Genomic DNA, 21,454 nt, shown 5'->3' with positions numbered 1-21,454 from the left:
TTTGGAGGTACTTGCTGAGAAGTCCAGAGGTACCTCGCCACTTGGTGAACAACTACGGATTGTTTTGAATTTTTTACATTCAGCCAGCCTGGGTGTACCAAACTGACCTCCTGCGACGCCGGTAACTCGCAAACTAGCCTGACCCGGTGTGGCCGCCTGACTAGTCTGGGTAACAGTCGCATTCGACTTTCCACAGCCCATTACCGTCGCTGTGGAAGTAGGGTCCCCGGAGATTATGAAGCCCCTGACCGGGTACGCGGGGCATGATTCTTTCTTCTCTTCCATTTTTGTCATAGTGACAGGTGCATTTTTAACCTTCTGCCAGGTTAAACTGCCGACCCCACAGGGGAAACAGACGCAGACCACCAGCCGCCCAATATGGGAACAGACGCTGGTGGATTCAGACGGACTTTACACATTCAAGTGTATGGTTCATAGAACCAGCCGGACTTGCTTTCCATGACCACCCCTCTCAGTGAGGGGAGAATAGCCGTGGAAAGCGTCTGATAGCCGTCCCATAGGGAAACAGACGCTACCAGACAGGGGGAGGGTAGTTCTTAGTTTCGCGCTCAAAGTAGACCCCTCTGGAATGGGTGACCCTACCAGGAATAGCCAACTTGTGATGGCCATTCCCTCCAGCATGGCATCACGTCAAGATGACTACCCATCGCAGATGTATTACAACTCTGTAACACAGTGACAGTCATTTGATCGGTCATTTGGCTGTCATTGTTGATGAAAATATAAATTGTAATACATATTAATCAAAATGTAGTTGTTTCATTCTTTCAAATGCAAATTCAACCCTATACCACACATTGGGTCCAGTAACGGTCATTTTACCGGTCATTTGACTGTCATTGTTGATGGAATCATCCATTAATTTTTTTTTTTCGACAATTCTATAAAAAAAATGTTGCATGTGTGTTAGTAAAATCATTTTGTATGTGTTAGTTTCGGTCATTCATTTCTTATAGGGCAATAGTAAAAATTACTTTTTTTATTACCACTACTCTTTCAATGTATTGTGTTGGAACTAAGAAAATAGGTTATGCGAAGAAGGATAGAGTGGGTCTTGTTTTTGCATTTAAATAACTTAAAACCGAAGGTGGCAGAAATTACCATACAATCACAGTGTTCTAGGTTTCTCACCTAATTAAGTGGAATATATTCCACTTTAATTAATATTATTGATAAGCGCTGATTAGAAAAATCATATAAAATATTTTGGCTATAGAAATGAAATATTTTTTTACAATATGGCAACTCACCATGGTGAGTTGAAATTGAAAAAAAAAAGAGTGCAAAAAAAATTGCAGCCAGCTGACTTTTGTTTTGTAAACAAACAAATCTCTCGCATAAACATTTTTTGTTCATTGAATTAAAATGGAAAAAAATCACACAAAATACAATAAATCCTTTCAGGATGAAACTAATTTAATCAATTTCTCATTTTGCGACTACAAATCGTCATTTGAGCCATTACTTGTAGGCCGTGATCAACGTATGACCATAATAGAAGATCGCGTAGATTTCTGGAAATTTGTCAACAAATATGAAACAATGCTCAAGAATTTGGGCCAACCCATATTAGCTTCTCCCTTAGAAGAAGATAAATATAGTGATAATACACCCAGTCACAAATTGAAATGTATAAGTTTGCAATTAAATGATGAAGGTAAAGCAAATAAGGCCACTTTGGAACACCGCCATTATTCAGGAGAATCTAATGTGACTCCGTTAAGAATAAAACAATTTCAAGAAATTATTGTTATATATTTGGATTTTAAACAAAAAGAAAGATTTGCTAAAATTAAAAAATTAAGAAAGAGCCAAAAATCTCTACCAATATGGAAATTTAAGAAATCCTTACGCTGCTCACTGGAGGAGACACGAGTTTTAATAATTGCCGGTGACACTGGATGTGGTAAATCGACTCAAGTGCCTCAATATTTATATCAATTTGGTTATAAAAGTATTGGTAAGTCAAGATAGAAATTAAATTGGAAAAAATTAATTTTATTTTACTTTAGCGTGTACACAACCAAGGCGTCTAGCTTGCGTTTCTCTATCAAAACGAGTTGCTCATGAAATGTTAGAGGACTATGGTTCTAGGGTTGGATTCCAAATAAGATTTGAAAAAAATAAAACCATGCATACAAATATCCTTTTCATCACAGAAGGTTTACTCCTTAGACAGGTAATTTTTAATAATCCTATATAAATACATACATATGTTATAATATAATTATTTACGCGAAAGTTTTTGTTTATATGTACAATGTAGAAGTATATTTAAATTTAATTTAAAATTACCAGCTTCATATTTACAATCTCAATCTTTTTTTAAAAACGACAGCTGGCTCTTGAAACTAATCTCGACCAATATGATGTTTTAATACTCGATGAAATTCATGAACGAAATCTCTTTGGCGACTTCCTGTTAGGTGTAACTAAATGTCTTTTGCGTGCTAAACCAGACTTAAAGCTGATTCTTATGTCGGCTACTATAAATGTTGAATTATTTCATAATTATTTTCAAGAAGAAGGTGCTAAACTTTTACAAGTTCCAGGAAGACTGTATCCCATCAAAACGTTATTTATGCCACCGCCAGCTTTAGAACTGCAAGGCAAAGGTTCATCACGTTCACAACAAACTTCCAGTCGCTTAGATCCAGCACCATTTGTTCAAGTACTAAATTTAATTGATCAAAAGTATTTACGTATGTAATAAAACGAAATTTATAGTTTGACAAATTTTTTATACATTTATAAAACTGCTAATCTTTAGCAAATGAACGGGGTGATGTTTTAATATTTGTCAGTGGAGTAAATGAAATCACTACAGTTTGTGATGCAGCCAAAGAATATGCAGAACAACAATCACATTGGATTATTTTACCTCTACACAGTGGTCTGTCTTTAGCTGATCAAGATAAGGTAAATTTTGTCGTCTCGACTTTGATAGCGCTAATAAAATAACATATCTCTGCAGGTATTTGACTATGCTCCCGAGGGAATGCGTAAATGTATAGTATCGACAAATATTGCTGAAACATCTTTAACCGTAGATGGTATACGTTTTGTCATAGATTCTGGCAAAGTTAAAGAAATGTCTTATGATGCTTCCTGTAAAGGTCAGAGACTTAAAGAGTTTTGGGTATCAAAATCCTCCGCTGAACAGCGAAAAGGACGTGCTGGACGTACAGGACCAGGAGTAATTATTTGATAAACTTTTAAGTTAATTTCATATAATTATAATTTAAAATTTATAGACTTGCTTTCGTTTGTTTTCGGAAAAACAATATGCCGCATTTGAGGCATATCCAACGCCAGAAATATTTCGTGTACCACTTGATACCATACTGCTGCAAATGATATCAATGGGTTTGCCAAATGTTCGACAATTTCCTTTTATAGAATCTCCCGAAGAGGAGAACATTGAACAAACTATATTGGGTTTAAAACAACATGTAAATCTTATCCAAGTTTCATTTCTAATAGTTTAAATATTTAATTGTAACTTTTTTCAATACCAGAATGCCTTAACTCCTGATGAAAAAATAACAGCTTTGGGAAAATCTCTTTCAAATTTACCTGTTGAAATTTCTATTGGAAAAATGTTATTAATGGGATGCGTTTTTCCAGATGTAGAAAAGATATTAACTTTGGCCGCAGTTATGAGTGTTCAAAATCCATTTACTAATCGTGCCTATACTGACCCCAGATGTGAAGTAAGTTGGTCAATCTTATTTTATGTAAAAAACTAAATATATTCTGATTTTTTTATTACAATTTAGGAAGCTCGTTCCGAATTAGAATCGGACCAAGGAGATGTTTTTACCTTAATGCGCGCCTATCACGAATGGTTACAAATCAAATGGGAAAGAGAAAATTCTCGCAAATGGTGCCATAAATTAGGCATAGAAGAACAAAGGTAAATTACTAATAATTAAAAAAAAACAACAACCGGTCTAAAAATGTCTCTATCAGATCAAGATATCGTGTCCTTTAAATGTAAAAACTGCCGTTTTTTGCAATTTTTGAGACGTTATAACAGCGCGAACACATCTTTATTTATACAATTTGTGGCGTCATCTGAAAATACAATGTGTTAAAATAAAGGTTTAACCTCTGTTATATCTCCTTTCATCTTTGATATATTTTATGCTATATTTCAAAACTGGTCATGAATTTTAAAATATTTTTAGTAGATTTTAAGATATGTATCTTCGAAATTCGAGAGTAGTTCGATAATCTTATAAACCTTAAAAGATTGTTTTTTAACATAAAATTTTAATTTGTTTTATTCCAGATTTTATGAAATTACCAAATTGCGAAATCAATTCCAAAATATTTTGGAGTCTTGTAATATGACTACAAGTAAAGCAACTGAAGAGCTCTCAAGATCGGAAAGAGGCCGACGCCATGGTGAAGTGCGCATGTTAAAAGCAATCAAGCGCAAACAGAAATATCAAGAACCACGAAAACGCAAGCTACTAAAACATCATGCAGGTGATGATGGCGAAGATGATTTTGAAGATGCTGCAGATGATATACGTGATGTAGATTTTCGTCTCTATAACGATAGTGCAAAACTTGAGGTAAATATTTTGATGTAATGATATGTATCTATTTTCCTATATTTGTTTTCACATTCTTTAGGTTTTACTTAACTCATCCAAAACGGATAAGTTGCGTGATGTTCTTTTATTAAAACTTATTATAGTTAGCGGCTTTTATCCACAAATAGCCATTTCCGATGAATTTAATTACTGCAAGGGTGGAACTCAGCAATTTTTTCATACTTTTTTAAAGCCTTTCATATCTATACATCCTAATTCATATTTTGCTAAAGCTTTTGATATTCTTAAATTGAATGACAGTGATATTTTGGATAAACCTGCGTATTATACACCCAAACAAGTATTAAGTGAAAGGCATCAAGTTTTATGTTATCAGTAAGTTAGTAGGACAATGTTTATTTCTGTTAATTTGTTTGTTTTTTTTTTATTAGAAATTTATTAGAGACAGCCAAACCCTATTTGATGAATTGCATTCGTATGCCAGCTGCCCAATGTTTGCTTTTATTTTCTTATAGTATCGATACGAATGCTTCCATTACTCGTTTAATTTGTGACTCTTGGTTGTGTTTGGAATTTCCCACACCAGAAGCAGGCTGTGAATTATTACAAAGGGCCATTAAATTGCGTAGATTATGGAATAAACTGTTAATGGATAAATTAACTGGTAACTATAAAAACATTTAATATAGATTTTTCGTTTGTTCCCAATATTTTGTTTATTTAAAGACTTAGAACTAAATGTAGAAAACCAGTTAAATCGAAAGTCGTCATCTAAATCAAATACATACACTGAAGAGGATTTGTGGCATAAATTAATTGAGCTTATGAGTGCCAATGTTCCTTATACCATTAAACGACTACTGCCGGCAGATTTAAAAAATATATACAATCATGAAACTCCAGCAGATGTGGAGGAAAAATTCAAAACTAATCCATTTGATAAGGATTATGAAATAACAATAAATTTGGAGAAAGGTGGCATAAATATTTCCGAAAATGTAGTTTATAATTGGTAAGTTTTATATAGTAATATTTATAAGATTGTATAAGAAGAAATCTTAAATGATAATTGCATTTCTTCAGCCTGCAGGAACAGCAATGGTGTCTAAATATGGATTTAGAATTGAGTACACATATGTGGACCTGTAACTATTGTGACTATGAAATGGAGTTTAATGTTATTGAAAAATTATTGCATAAAACAAGTGAGTATATTTTATCGTTAAGTTATTTGCTTAAATAAGTTATTAAAACTTACATATTTGTTTCGCCTTTTATACACATAGATTGTACAAAACGTCAAAGATATTACCAAAAAAATGCGGATGAAACATTGTCAACATCATCCCATAAAAACAGCAGCGGTAGCAGCAGTAAGAACAAAATAAAATATAAGTGTCCCACATGTTCCATTGAATTATTCTTAAGTCAAATTGATATTTTAAAACATAAGAAATCTTGCAGATGATAAATAAAATACAAATCCTTTTTATCTCTACAACGATGACAATAAATACATGATTATAAACTACTTTTCAAAATGTCTACTATTTCCGGTGTGTGTGTGTTTTTTTTTTTTTTTAATTTTAGTTTAGGCCCCAAATATGGTTCACAACAGACAAAATGTTTTGTTGTCTCGGCTATAACACAACATTAAATATTTTTTAATTATGGTTTACAACATCTAGTTGTTTTGTGAACTTAATCTTATGATGTCCACAAGCTATACCATTAACTTTTTATTTGCTTTTTTGTAAGAAATATACCATAAACATTATTAAGTTTTATTTTTTACAATGGATTTATTTACCTTTGTTTTTCTTAACTTAAAAATTATAAGTTTCATTTAACATTAAAATAGCTTAAGTATACAGATGCCAAAAATTGGTAAAATTTAATAAAAACCAAAGTAAAATAAATTAAACTTATTTATTACCGACGTCGAAAACAATAATGACGATGATTTTAATTGAATCCATTTCATGTTTATTGTGCATTATCAAATCTAGCGCCAATTTTTGGAGTACGTGGCGGTTTCTTGCGTCCATAAGAAGGCTGAAATAAATTATAAAATTTTATTTATGGGATTTCAAATTTAAGTTTAAGTTAATTTAATATTTAACGCGCTAAAACATCCAAACCTTTAATTTAATAAAGGTTAAATTTATAAAAAATACTAAAGTAATTTCATAGCTTAAAGTAGGATTCAATATCGACTACACTTTCTACCATTGAACTTTTCTTAGAGTCTTCAGTGGTTACTTTCGTATCGTCTTCTCGAAATTAGTGTCATTTTTCATTCCATTAGATACCCATCTACTACTAAAATATAAAAATATTTGAATAAAATTACCTTCATATCAGCACTTTGTTGCTTTATATTATTTCCATCGTTGCTCCTGTTCAATTCATTCAACTAAAATAATACAAAGTGGAATTATAGATTTTACAAAGGACAAAAATAAATATATTTACATTTTGAACGATAACATCTTTATTTGATGTTAAATCATTTTGCTTATTCGTAGAAGTGCTAGCCGCTTGGGTGTTGTTTGAGAAACTATTAACTCCGCGGGAAACTTGTAGCGGTATAAATGCACCCTTTTGATTTAAACTGTTTAAGCTGAATATTTTGTCTTGTGACATTTTAAAATTTTGTTGCTGCTGCTGTTGTGGCAATTGTTGGTATTTAGGAGATTGCTGAGCTGTATGACTTCCTTGTTGGAATTGTAGCTGTTGATATTGGGGCATTATTTGTTGAGTAGTGGGCAATGGAACAATATTGCCTCCGATTACAGCTAATGGTGCATTCGATGATATTGATGGATGTTGTGGAACAGTCATGCGAGGGAAATTATGTAATGGCATTTTTTGGGCATCGGTACGCCAACTTGTGGGAGGTTGCGGCAATTGTGGCTGTGGCAGATTAAACTTAAATTAAGCAAAAAATCTTATGTTTACAAGAATGAATGAAATAGGCTTACTTTAGCTGTAACAGATGGTCCGGGCATAATTTGAGCTTGATTAGCGGATAAACCCAAAAGCGACTTCAAAAGTTGAGTACCATCATTATTGCACTGCTGCGATTCAGCCGCGGCCGCCGTTTGCTGTTGTTGTGATTGAGTGCTATTGTATGATGAATTTGATTGCGTTTGATTGGGATTTTGCATGATTTTTATTGTATTTGTATGTTTCTGTTTTGTATTTACAGCAGGCATCCAAAAATCATCACTGCCTTTTTGTATGACTTGAGTTTGTGGATTTGAATCTGCTTTCGTGTCAATTGAATCATTGCTGTTAACAGAGTTTACTGTATTTGGAATCGTACTCTGTCTCCAGGATTTAGTAGGCACATTCTTGTCTTCTAATTGATTTGACAATTACAATTGAGAGTACACATTTTAAATTTAGGAATAGAACTGTAGTAATAAGGTTTAAAATGAAAATTACCTTGTGTAAATATTAAAAGGACGGAAGATTCTGGTACTTTGTATACACGTTGTGGGGCAACGCCATGAATATCATTACCATTTGGTATGTGTTTATCGAAGAGAACTTCATAGAAATTGTCCACAGCTTTAACACATTCCAAACGTACAGGGTTTGGATCACTTACTGGATAAATTCCAACAACAGTACCTTTATAACCAAGAGGGACCTTGAATTCACAAGACAAACATTATTTATCAAGTATTTGTTATAAACACATTATTTACCATGTAAGTAGTTTTAACAATAACTACCCGATCAAAAAGTTTAATTGATTTTTTGGCTTTGTATACATCCGGCAAACTGACGTCTGGCTTAAGCAACAGATGGGGCTTCACTTGAAGTTTAACAGTTTTAACCGGTAGAGTCTAAGAATTCAATGAAAATAAGAAATATGTTATAATATGTTAGACCGTCAAAAACTACAATGGTGGTATAAGAAGTAATAAATAAAATTAGCTTGTAGCGTATTATAAAACAAACCTTTAATTGCTCAATGGCTTCTAAAATTTTCTCTACAGATTCTTTTTCCATAGTCTTTGATCCACAAGCTACCCTTTCAGCTTTAATGTGATCTTGCTCTTTTAGCCAAGCTACTATTTCTTCCACTTTCTTTTCACCGACATCCTCGGGAAATAGATCCTGTTCGAAAATTAATTCTGCGCGATCTGAGGCTTTACTTAAATATTCGATCACAACGGGAAATCTTGCGACATATAATTGTATAAGATCAATGGCTTTAGAAGATAGAAGCCACTGATTATCAACGCGTCTAGCATAACCAGCCAGTTCTTCTTGTTGTTTAATATATTTAAATTGTAGGCCGATATTTAATTTTGACAAATTTTCGGGAAGATCTGCTTTAGGACGTCGAGCACCTTTAACCACTAACAAAGAGCCCGTAATGCGGGCCAAAGTTTTTACATGTATACCAATTTGAGCAGCTGCTTGATACGAATTAATGTAGTCTCTTTCTAACTGATTTTGTACATATTTCGCTTCGGAAAAGTCCGGTTCCGGTAAAACGGTAATATTTACTAAAATTAAGGAAAAATAAAAGTTTTTAATTAGAAGTTTAAGTAAGAATAAAAGAATCCTTTATCTCTTGCCTTTTAATCTGCCACATTCATAAACCAACATGGGATTCATTACTACACCTTCACTGCCAAAATAAGGATTACCCACAAAAAATATTCTGCTATTTTCAGGAAACAATTGTTCAATCTTCTTGTGTTGGTTTGTCGAGGAATTGTGAACAGCAATCTGAGAGACAACACCCTGTGCAGGATAGACTGTAGTGGATTGACTCCACACTTCGTTAATTGTAACTTTTCCTTGGCTTCCATATACATACGAAGAACCTATGTAGGTTCGTACATGAACCATAACAGAATAATCTGGAAATTCAATGCCCATACGTGTTGATATACTAAAGAATAAATATTTCTTGCATTAGTAATTTATTACAAACAAATATACAAATACTCAACTGTTCTTGGGCTGTTTTCACGTGAAAATCGAATATTTTTGGTTCCAGATCCTTAATGCCATCAATATCTATGTATTTTTCTTTATTTGATATTCCTACAACTTTAGCTTTAACCAAGTGAGGCCAGCCAATAAAAATTAATTGATTAAGATATTTCTCAGCTACCGTATAAACATCGTCCAAATTTTTGCGACTTTCCGGTTGAAGAATCATGTTTTCATTACGACTAGGATAGTCAAAAACTTTTACACGAGCGTTTTTGATTTCAAACTGCAATAAAACGATAATTATTAATTTGAATAATTAGTTTTATCATAGAAATACAAACTTTATAATTTAAATGTTTCATCGTGGGAAAACCTGGGAAAAATACTGTGCGAGCGGCATTAGGCAGTTCGACACAGACAGTCTTTTGGGGAGATACTAAAATATCTTGTGACCAAAATGGTTTTTCTGTACAAAAAACACTATACAATGCTTTTAGGGAATATATGCCTGGAACTTGTCCTTGAGATTCAGGATGATAATCGTACTGCAACATGGGACCGTGTTGATTACGTTTTCGTTCGCTAGGAGTCAAATTTTGATCGCATGCTGCCATGGCATCTAATAATATTTTCTAAATTCATAGAAATAATATAATTGAATAAAATTCTATGTAAATTATTTTTGGAGATAGTACTTCGTCTATAAAAGGTATAAGAACAACAGCCTCCCATTCATGTTGCTTGCCATTAAGATCTGTTTGGAAATCTTCAGGATAATAATCAATCAATTCACTGCTAGCGCTGGTCATTAAATCTCTATATGCAGCTGGCAATAGAGTCTTACTAGCGGCTGGCAGCACTGCCAATAACTTTAAAAAGGAAAGAAAGAGTTTCAGGAGAGATACAAATAGTAAGTTATTGTTAAACACACCTGTTGAAATGGTAAAAATGGTTTACCCATATTAAATTTGATTTCATAATCTTGGAAGCCTTTTAAATCGCTTATAAAGGGAGCATAATGGTGAGGATAGTACCAATCCCATGATTGGACACCACGATAATAATAGTCTAATATCCACTGTAACGCTGTTATATAACAAATTGCCTGTTCTCTTGTATGTTCACTAAAGCAATTTAAGACATGTTAATCATATATCATAACTTATTTGTTAGCTTATTACTTTTAAGTTTTTCGAATTTGATTTAGGATAAAACGTAGGGATTGTTTAAATATTGCATTTGAACTAATTTGTATCAATTCATACAATAAGTTTATATTTAGATTGTTTGAAATAAATCAAATATCTACTTACCTGTTGGAATTATCCTTATTCAATTTATTCATATAATAATTACGTTTGTAATTTTCAAATTCATCATTTATGTGTTGCTCATTATCTGACAAATCTTCATCGTCATCTTCAAGGAACTAAAATTGAATATGATATGATGTATATTTATTACATATACTTTTTGAGTGGTTGGTCATAAATATACCTGTCTACTGCTTTCAATCAAAGCTGCCAAATCGTTATCAGTATTTTCATTATTAATTTCAGTCACATCAAAGTCAAAAGCTTCATCAACGCCATTCTAGTTAAAATTAGATTTTATTTAAAAATGAATAAATCCATAAATATTTCGCTATTCACCTTTGATTGTTTAGCTTCAAAATATTTGAGATCAGCATGATTTTCTTGAAATATTTCAAATTCTATTTCGGCTAAAGCTGCAAAGTATTTTTCTAAACGCTCCAAATTCAGCTTGCCGTTTTCATTAATATTGCCTAAAACAACATAATTCAGTGAAATATTTTAAATCCATACTTTTAGTCCTTAGAACTTACCACCCAGGCTACTGTAAACCTTTTTATATGTTTTATATAACAAGGGCAAAGCATTAGATGAAATATGCAAACATGGTAGATGCGGTATAAAATCATTTCCCACTAGAAATCCCATTAATACCCAGTCATCTATTAATTTGGCAATATCGAAGTTCGGGTCTTGTTGTTTTATCTCATTAAATTCCAATTCCAAATATTCACGCAATAAACCCAAATGTAACAAGAAAAATCGTGTCTCTTCAACTGATGCCTTCTTACTTTTCTTGCCAAATTTAACTTCTTCGCGAAGCACAACAAAATGGAGTTCGTGGGTGCAAAGACCCAATATAATTAAATCAGCATCGAGACCGTAGAGGCAGTGACGAGTGTTTGGATTGAAATCACTTTGAGATTTTAAATAGCGTATATAATCCATTATTTTATGTTCACCTTCTCCAGGAGACTATTAATAAAAATAATTTTAAAATTTCTATTGAAAATCATTATAGTTTTATTATATTAAAACTAAAAAAGAAATAAGCATACCTAATGTTTTTACAAAGGGATATGTGGTACTGACCTCATATATATAAAGGTTAGAAAAAAAATAAAAATGTACCTATATGTATGCATTTTGAGTGAAATTGCACAAGTCTTTCTAATAGTTTCAGTAAGGGTTGGACTATTAGATCGGAGGCTTGACTATAAATTATTACTAATTTAAATAAAAAACTCGAACAAGAAAAATATTGTTCAAGACTTGAAATGTAAAACCAATTGCTGTTTTTCGAAATTTTTGATAAAAGTTAGTAGCAAATAATATATTGTCATGTGGTTGAAATCCGAGTTAAACTTAATCACTTCATTAATTGAAATTTTACAGTACATAAATAAAATATTTTAACGAGATTGTTTTTCAAAACCCTATTACTTACATTATGACCACTGAGTATAACACGACACTTTTGCCAAAGAGGATCAGCACTAATCTTACTTTTAATAAAATAACGCAAACCCTCATGTAAGCGATCCATGAATTCCGTACCAGGAGTAATGCAATTACTATCGAATCGCTCGTGTTCTCTCACTTCACCACGGCTATTGGCCAACTTTTCAAGAGTTTCTGCCTCCTTTGCTGAACGGAAACGGCGACTACGTTGTTGATTCATTTTAGCACGTGGTGCAACGCCATCAATTGCCATAAAAAATAATTTTTGAGGTTTTATCAAAAAGAACAACTTGTCGATGTAATTAAAAATATCCTTAAACATTTCCTCCTCTGTAATGTTGAAATGAATATTAGAATCATCTGGATGTGAACAGTTGTGGATGATGCCATTCATATCCAAGTATAAATTATCAAAATCAGGAATCTATAACAAATAAAGGTTTAGGTTTAACAAATAAAAGTTTAAACCACAAATAAAAGATTTAAGCCACTTCTAAATGTCAATTCTATCACAAAACTTACGCATTGTTCTCTAGCCAATTCACTAAGGCAGGGATAGCGTTCACTTATATAGCGGAAAAATTTTGGTACTCCCATGATGAGATCCTTTGAATAAATAAATTAAAAAATTATTTTTGTATGATTTCTTTTTTTGTGTATGTACGCTTAAAAGATGTGCAGTTGTTGTTATTTTGCAGATGCCTTGTAATCTCTTTTCTCCTTTCTCTTTCTATCAAAATCAACAAATGGCATTTTTTGCATTTGGGCTTTTAGTTTTCTTTTATTTTACTTACTTGATTTGCTTTCTATATTTTTAAATAGTCTTTACAGTATTTGTCTTTTGGTTATTTAAATATAATATTTAAATTACTTTTCTTGGGAAATTTATAAATTGCAAAAAATTTTTCAAGAAAATTTCGCCACAGATAAGTAACAAATTCAACAAAAAATATAAACTGTCATTATTTTTTCACTTTTTATTCAGTGTTGCATATTAAATGTTATTATTTTCCAGAGAGATTTTTGAATAAGTATTAAAAAGAAGAAGAAAATTTTAGTAGGTAGTCCGAAAAATTATTTGGTAATACATATTATTATTTGGTAAAATATATTATTTAAATCATGACAGGAAGGAATTTTTTAAATTTTATTGTCAAAAATAATTATATAAAAAAATATTCACTATAGATTTTGTTTTGTCGGATCAAAGAGATATAACATACGAAACGTCTATATAGGAATTATTTAGAGATTTGCATTCATATGTATACCAAAATCGTCAAATTCTACGTACTTATTAAAAATTGGTAAATACGTTCTACTTTGTCTATATTTATCTTGTCTGTTTTGTGAATTCAATATTTTTATATGTATACCTATAAAGCATAGCGAATTTATAAGAGAAGTCTATTTCAACAGTTTTTGTTTCGTTTTTGGTAATGAAATTTTATGTCTAGGCAGTTAAACCATTATTATGGTATATCAATATATCTAACATGCTTTTTATAAAACTGACTTCATATGTATATAAAAAATTCGCCAGACTTCTTCTTGTCTGTTTCAATGTTTATTAATTAAATATATTAATATATACACTTTTATAAATTATATAAACCAAGGTATCAGGTATCTTGTTAAATAAAAAAATATGATATAAAAATGTTTTTATTTTAACACGAAAATTATTGGAAATATATATAAACTTTGTTGCTGTTAATTTAATGCGTAAAAAAGAATCAAACGATTTTATAGATTTTTTAAAGGCGAAAAATTCGAAACTAACATTGAAATCAGGAGTTACAAATCAAAATGGTATTGCCATAAAACACAATCGCTTCTCAAATTGTAAAAAAGCACTTAAAAGAAATGTAGAAAGCTGTAAGTTGATAATACTACTCTGTGTCATTTAAATAAATCAGCTGACTGTCGGCTTATTTGTTTTTGTTTTTCCAATTGGACCAATTTATTATTGTTATTGTTTTTTATTGCATTGTTTTTTGATTTTATAAAAACAAAAAAATGTATTGATAAGGCTCACTCACTCAATTTAACCCAAAATCAAATAAATACAATAAAATGTGCAAATTAAAAAACTCACATTCGATTAAACAACATCGAAGACGTTAGAGGAATAAGAAAATCTTAAAAATATCAGAACAAAAACATATAAAATACGAACATTTATTTATTTTGTTAGCTACAAAATAGTTAAAGAAAATTCCCAAAAATAAAAAGTTATGTAAAAGGGATGGCGACACAATAAAAGTGAAGTGAATAAAAATATAAAAATAATAATAAAAGTTAAATTTCTACGCAAAAACTGATGTGGAAGGAGTTGTGATATTGGCCCCATTATAAGCAACAACTAGTTAGAAGGCGAAAGTTATTGGTTGTTGTGCAGTCGACAGACAAAAGCTTAAAAATTAATTGAAGGAATTCCATTAAACTACTGCAAGTTTTGTTGATTGAGGGCATGTGAGTTTTGCTGGACAAATTGAACAAACTATAAAGTGTTGGACGGACAGAGTAGAATTTGTTTTAATGAAATTGTTTTGCTATTTTTTAAGGTTGTGACAATTTGTGATGAATCGAAATCATTTTTAAACAAATTATTATTCAATACTTGGCGTCTTTACATCTACACTGTTTTAGTTTTATTTATTTTTTATTTATTGCTCACATTTTTTATTTTTAATCATATGCAAGTACCAGCCACTGCGCCATTCATTGTACATTTCCAACAAGTGATTTTTGTTTGTTGTTAAGTTATTTTTAACAATAATCAGCCAAAGAGAAAAGAACAATTTTTTTTGTGATATTTTGTATTATACGCCAAGATCGTCAACGTGAACTTTCGAACAAAAATATTTCATAACCATGCAAAGTCAAAAACAGGCTGCAACGGCTGCAGCTGCAACAATATCGTCAGCAGCTGAGGCTTCAACAAACGCCACTACCAGTACCGCCTCCGGAGCGACAGCAGCAAATGTAGACAATGCTACAGTTACCCGTAATCAAATGCGTCCCGTAAAGTATGACTATGCTGATAGTTTTGCATGTACCTATATTGTATCTGTTGTGGCTGCATCAAATGCTGAATTAGTTACATATCCATTGGATCTTACAAAGACAAGACTACAAATACAGGGTGAGGCTGCTGCAAGTGCTCATCATGCAGTTAGCGGAAGTAAAAATACAGCAAAATCACAGGTGAGGATGTTTCTAATTACTATTAGAAGATATTAAATTTATATTTACCGTTACGTACGTTATTACAATTACAACAACAAAAACCATCATATCCAATATTTTCCCAAATAAATCTGGCAGCAAAATAATATGTTGAAAGGACAAATCCAATGCGGATTATGTTAATATAATAATTTCTCAAAAACATATATACATATACTTGTTTTTAGTCGTTGAGCTTAAAGTTTCATATAACCCACTTAAGTGATAGTTTAAAGTCAAATTTTCATAAAAATGTAATTAAAAATTGTTTATAAAAACTTATTTCTTGAGAGAAATGTTCTATATATGCAAATTTGATCCCTTACCCTGTAAACCATTCTAAAGCCATCACCTTAGTATAGGTTAAGAAGGCTTATGCTTAAGAAGATGCAACTCCACACGGTGATTTCCTTCATTAAAAGTCAACACCTTACATTTCCAACTTCGAAGTTAGGAACAATTTTAAAATTTTCATGAATTTAAAACTATTTTTAGAAAATTTAAAAGTTGTTAGTTGGGGTCGTCTGCGTTTCAGGTGACGGTATATAGGTTTTTTTTTTTTGTGTTATGTCCCTTTAGTTGCAAATATATCTCTGATTTTAATATAAATATCATATATGATTTGAAAACGGATTTTCATTGTTTTGAGGTATTTATTTGAATTTTTTTAAATAACTTATAAGAAAAAAATATATTATAAGAAAATATTGAACTAATACAAGTTTTCTTTGTTCCGTGATCTTAAAAAAATTTTGATTTTTCGAATTTAAGTTATTACATAATTGAGGTTTTATAACAGAATTATTTGTATATAAATTTCTCTAAAAAATATAAAATTGCGCCTGTCTGCAGATTAAAAAAAAACTTTAATTAAATCTCAAGATACGTATGTATACACTCAAACCTCGATTTATGCGGTTAATTCGTTTCGCAGAAAAACGCATAATTCGAATTCGCACAAAACGATACACTATCTCCATACAAAATATAGTAATTGGGTTTTTAATAAAAAAGCGCACTATTTCAAATTATTCCCTTAAAAGTCAAACAAAATCGCGTAAAAAAATCAAAAAAAAATTTATTCTCTACTGAAACTATTAAAAAATGATGAAAAATAAAGGTAACAAATAATAACACAATACAAATTCCAAATAATGAAGTATATGTACAAAATTTCTTAAAAATAAAAAATAATATTTCTTCGTGTACAAAGGATTTCAACAATACTTTATATATCCGAATCGGAATTGGTAAAAAATCAGTAGTAGTACTTTGTTGAGAAATTTTTTTCGATGTATGTGGACCAACATTTTTCTCAAAATTATTTTTGCAAAGAAAAATTTTAGAATTTTGAAACCGCACTAATTCAAATTCGCATAAAATAAATACGCATAAAACGAGGTTTGAGGGTATATATATTCAAAATTATTTTCTATTTTAGGTTCAATATCGAGGAATGTTTGCTACTGCAGTTGGCATTGCCCGTGAGGAGGGAACGCTCAAACTATGGCAAGGTGTTACTCCTGCCCTTTACAGACACATCGTTTACAGGTAAAAACTAATTATTTTTTATATTTTTATATTATTATTCTAAAATACTTTAATTTTAGTGGTGTAAGAATATGTACTTATGACTTTATGCGCAAAGAAATGGCAAAAAGTGAAAATGGCAGTAATATACCACTACCACTATACAAATCTGCTCTGTGTGGCGTTTTCTCTGGCGGCTTAGCACAATGGTTGGCCTCACCAGCCGATTTAGTTAAAGTACAAATACAAATGGAGGGTAAAAGACGTTTAATGGGAGAAGCTCCACGTGTTCATGGAGCAGCTCATGCTTTAAAAGAGATCATAAGAAGGGGTGGTATAAAAGGACTGTGGAAAGGTAGCATACCAAATGTACAGCGTGCAGCTTTAGTAAACTTGGGTAGGAATCTAATGGCAATTATATAAAATACTTATTTTAGCACTAATTAAAATAATTGTTTATTCTTTGTTTAATAGGTGATTTAACAACCTACGATACTATTAAACATATGATTATGAATAAATTGCATATGCCGGATTGTCATACTGTTCATGTTCTGGCCTCTATATGTGCCGGTTTTGTAGCAGCTATTATGGGTACTCCAGCTGACGTGGTAAAAACACGTATCATGAATCAACCTACCGATGATAAAGGAAGGTATGTATCAAAATTACATATATGGATTTTATTTAAGTAAAATTTTAATACTAATCCATATTATACTTTTTAAAACTCCTTTTTTTGCTATACAATTTCTAATTAGATGCACAACTGCACATACATACATCATAAATATACATATTTCACTTTAAAATTATAATTTCAAATATTTTGAAAATAAATTTTAAATCATTTGTTAAACATTATCATTAACAAAATCTTACTAATATCACACTATACATATTTGATGTAGTGGTCTCATATTTTTGGATGTTGTTGATTTAAACAACTTGATAAGATTAGCACAGTTGAACACAAACAAAACTATAACATTGTTATATTCATAATATTTTGCACAAACAACATCCATAATATGATTTGGAGGCACGTTTCTTATTTTCTCTTAATACTAATCTAAATTGATTGACTGTTAATGTGTACAACTTCTCTTGAGATTGTTATTGTTGATAATTAACTGTTGCATAGTTCTAATTCTACAAAATGTTTTAATTTTCTCCTGTGCCATTCTATTTTTAACGTTTGTTTATTTTCGCAGAATATTATTGTAGTTGATTGAGTGTTATCGTACATACATAGTTCATATGTACATACCTGTTTGTTAGTTTGTTTATCAATCACAACTTAAAGTACAGATAATATATTTTATTATATTGATAATGGCTTAAGTCAATAAACAGATTAAATGGGAAAATTTCAATGTTATTGGAGAACAATTTGAAGATAATCTAAAACTTTTATAATATGCAATTCTTTAGGGAAAATTTTTAAATCAAGTGTTTGTCAAAGTCCTGCTAAACATAAATTTTGAAACTTTTGAATATAGTGGGTCATGTGGTACAATGGATTTCTAATATAATTATTATATAATTAACTCAATATAGTTGGCAACTGTTATCTTTTGCCCAATGTGTATTTATATATTTTTTTTCGATAAACATAATTACCCATGGTTACTTTTATTTTAAATTCATACCATTAATTTATAATAAAAGTAAGTACATACAAATATACATACATATATACATACATACATACATACATACATACATACATACATACATACATACATACATACATACATACATACATACATACATACATACATACATACATACATACATACATACATACATACATACATACATACATACATACCAACATACAAACATACATACATACATACATACATACATACATACATACATACATACATACATACATACATACATACATACATACATACATACATACATACATACATACATACATACATACATACATACATACATACATACATACATACATACATACATACATACATACATACATACATACATACATACATACATACATACATACATACATACATACATACATACATACATACACAACATACATACATACAACATACCATACATACATACATACATACATACATACATACATACATACATACATACATACATACATACATACATACATACATACATACATACATACATACATACATACATACATACATACATACATACATACATACATACATACATACATACATACATACATACATACATACATACATACATACATACATACATACATACATACATACATCATACATACATACATACATACATACATACATACATACATACATACATACATACATACATACATACATACATACATACATACATACATACATACATGCATACACACATTCCAAAACTTGATGTACATACTTCGAATATGTTATCTACATCACTCATCTCACTATTAACTTGGTTTTCATTTGTAAGGAAATATTTGGTTTATAAATGCGAAAAATATATAATGTCATTTTTAGATGTGATTAAGATGTCGTTTGGAAAAAATTACATAAATTATTTTTTGCTGGGAAACTTATTGAAATATTTTTCTTTTTAAAATTTCAGAGGACTTTTATATAAAGGTTCAGTGGACTGTTTACGTCAAACTGTAAACAAAGAAGGCTTAACTGCACTCTACAAAGGTTTCTTGCCCTGTTGGATTCGTATGGCGCCTTGGTCACTTACTTTCTGGTTATCATTCGAACAAATACGCACAATGTTGGGTGCATCAAGTTATTAAACACGAGTTACACAGAAATAACACATAAATAATTCAAAATTTTTACTGAAATTGATTACATACATATAACCCTAATGCAATATTATAATAATTATTGTTGTTATTTGTTGTCATTAATATTGTAAATTTACATATAATTATTTTTTATTCAACAAAAAGTGAAATGAAAAAAGAGAAACATCATCCCAAGCACGCATACATATGTATAAAGTTGGTTAAATCTATTTAAACATTCTTATGTATATATTATGTACAATGTTTTTTTTTTATTTTTATTACTAGTACTTTATGTTAAAATATTTTTATTGTTACTTTCTTATATTTTATTTATAAATTAAAATATCCTTGCTTTCCTCTACCATGAATTTAGGTTTTTTCCTAGTGCCTGATAATTTTTTAAAATAATATCCAATTAAGATTTTTATAAAAATAAACAAAAGAAAAAATCATAAATAAATGTGAATCATTTGCATTATTAGGATACAATGAGGAATTTAAGTCTATAAACTTTGACTGCTGTTTACAAGAACCGCTGTTATAATCCAACCTTTTAGATCTGTTGTTTCCACCACCCACAAGCTGTTGTTCTCAAAATCTCCTTCTACATGGGCATAGCTTGCCATTGAAGGGATGTTGTTATTTTTAGAAGATTTTTAGTAAAAATCCGATATTTAAATGTCAAAAATAAACCACATTCTTCCAATGGCACTCTTATTTAAATATTGTTACGAAATTGTATTTTGCATTTAAATTAAACGATTGTGAGTGGCAATGGCGGTTAATTCTGTGCTGGTGCTGTGAATTTTGCGCAAACCATGCTGGTAACGAGCTGCTGAGGGAGTAGTATCACCTGAAGACCGGTGATAGGAGGGATATCGGCCTGTATGATAGTGCCTCCGTCGCGTCTTTTCCAGGTTTTAAAACGGTTTTCCTAGGCTTTGGGAGTTACGAGGCTGCTCACTGACAAGTTGTTTTAACATCAGCATGGATATTCCGTCGGGGCCAATCGCCTTAGATGGTTTGGCGCTGTTGACGACTTCTGCAACTTCAGCTGGGATGAAGGGCTGTGCTATGTCCGTGACTGGAAGGTTGTGAAATTTGCGAACAATGCTTCGTTTCACCTTGTCTCTCTCTAGGTGCTCAATGAATTGCCGGCCAAATGCGTGCGAGCACCCTTCAGGGATGGGGATGTCTGCAAACTTAATCGCGACCCTGTCATCTTTCTTCGTCGGGTTGGAGAGTGATCGAACCGTAGACCACAACTTACTAACACCCTAACAAGTTGCAGTTCTTCAAGTGATCCAGCCATCTCTTCCGCTTATCCTCATTTACCAACATGCTGAATTCAAGGTTCAGATGGGCGAGTCTTGGATTACCTGGGCTGGTATTTCGGATGTCATCTGCTGCTTCTGCTGGGAAGTTCGGCCGCATTACGGATATTCGACCACAGGTATAAAGGGAGCAGCTACTGAGATGACCGTTTCACGGAACTTCCACTCTGCATGGTGGACGTTGGAGGGAAAATTTAGATCACTGAAGATGCGTTCGGTGAATTCTCTGAAGTCGTGCCAGTCTGCTTT

The 21,454-nt window shown here is 31.3% G+C and overlaps 3 protein-coding genes across 4 annotated transcripts; 2 read left to right on the top strand and 1 right to left on the bottom strand.

Annotated features, from left to right (window-relative positions):
* Positions 1–1,272: 1,272 nt before the first annotated feature.
* LOC119600018 (probable ATP-dependent RNA helicase DHX34) lies at positions 1,273–6,109 on the top strand. The gene is made up of 14 exons (XM_037950019.1): positions 1,273–1,981; positions 2,034–2,200; positions 2,360–2,723; positions 2,792–2,940; positions 2,996–3,217; positions 3,276–3,473; positions 3,540–3,734; positions 3,801–3,937; positions 4,316–4,604; positions 4,666–4,961; positions 5,018–5,250; positions 5,313–5,598; positions 5,670–5,791; positions 5,873–6,109. Exons 1-14 carry the CDS (start codon positions 1,387–1,389, stop codon positions 6,052–6,054), a joined length of 3,435 nt encoding a protein of 1,144 aa, XP_037805947.1. The 5' UTR covers positions 1,273–1,386; the 3' UTR covers positions 6,055–6,109.
* Positions 6,110–6,522: 413 nt separating this feature from the next.
* Positions 6,523–13,370, bottom strand: LOC119599598 (5'-3' exoribonuclease 1). The gene is made up of 19 exons (XM_037949426.1): positions 13,120–13,370; positions 12,848–12,931; positions 12,312–12,749; positions 11,398–11,839; positions 11,204–11,337; positions 11,049–11,144; positions 10,865–10,980; positions 10,483–10,675; positions 10,247–10,420; positions 9,893–10,183; positions 9,566–9,834; positions 9,185–9,504; positions 8,559–9,112; positions 8,303–8,443; positions 8,037–8,244; positions 7,571–7,950; positions 7,062–7,502; positions 6,940–7,002; positions 6,523–6,641 (listed from the first exon to the last, which is right to left on the bottom strand). The coding sequence occupies exons 2-19, from the start codon at positions 12,920–12,922 to the stop codon at positions 6,573–6,575; spliced, it is 4,404 nt and encodes a 1,467-aa protein (XP_037805354.1). The 5' UTR covers positions 12,923–12,931; positions 13,120–13,370; the 3' UTR covers positions 6,523–6,572.
* A 939-nt stretch (positions 13,371–14,309) lies between these two features.
* LOC119599637 (mitochondrial uncoupling protein 4) lies at positions 14,310–20,327 on the top strand. 2 transcript variants are annotated; one of them, XM_037949503.1, is made up of 6 exons: positions 14,310–14,800; positions 14,893–15,535; positions 16,998–17,107; positions 17,167–17,483; positions 17,561–17,741; positions 19,700–20,327. In XM_037949503.1, the coding sequence occupies exons 2-6, from the start codon at positions 15,203–15,205 to the stop codon at positions 19,872–19,874; spliced, it is 1,116 nt and encodes a 371-aa protein (XP_037805431.1). In that variant the 5' UTR covers positions 14,310–14,800; positions 14,893–15,202; the 3' UTR covers positions 19,875–20,327. The 2 variants fall into 2 exon arrangements, with proteins under 2 accessions (XP_037805431.1, XP_037805442.1); XM_037949514.1 differs by having other exon boundaries at positions 14,422–14,800; positions 15,032–15,535; positions 19,700–20,239.
* Positions 20,328–21,454: the final 1,127 nt, after the last annotated feature.

Source organism: Lucilia sericata, unplaced genomic scaffold (assembly GCF_015586225.1).
Source record: "Lucilia sericata isolate MDLA Ls3-8-SP2 unplaced genomic scaffold, ASM1558622v1 Contig000003F_arrow, whole genome shotgun sequence".
Lineage (NCBI taxonomy): Eukaryota > Metazoa > Arthropoda > Insecta > Diptera > Calliphoridae > Lucilia > Lucilia sericata.
The sequence above is the reverse complement of the archived record's forward strand: the minus strand, read 5'-3'. Positions and strand labels throughout refer to the sequence as shown.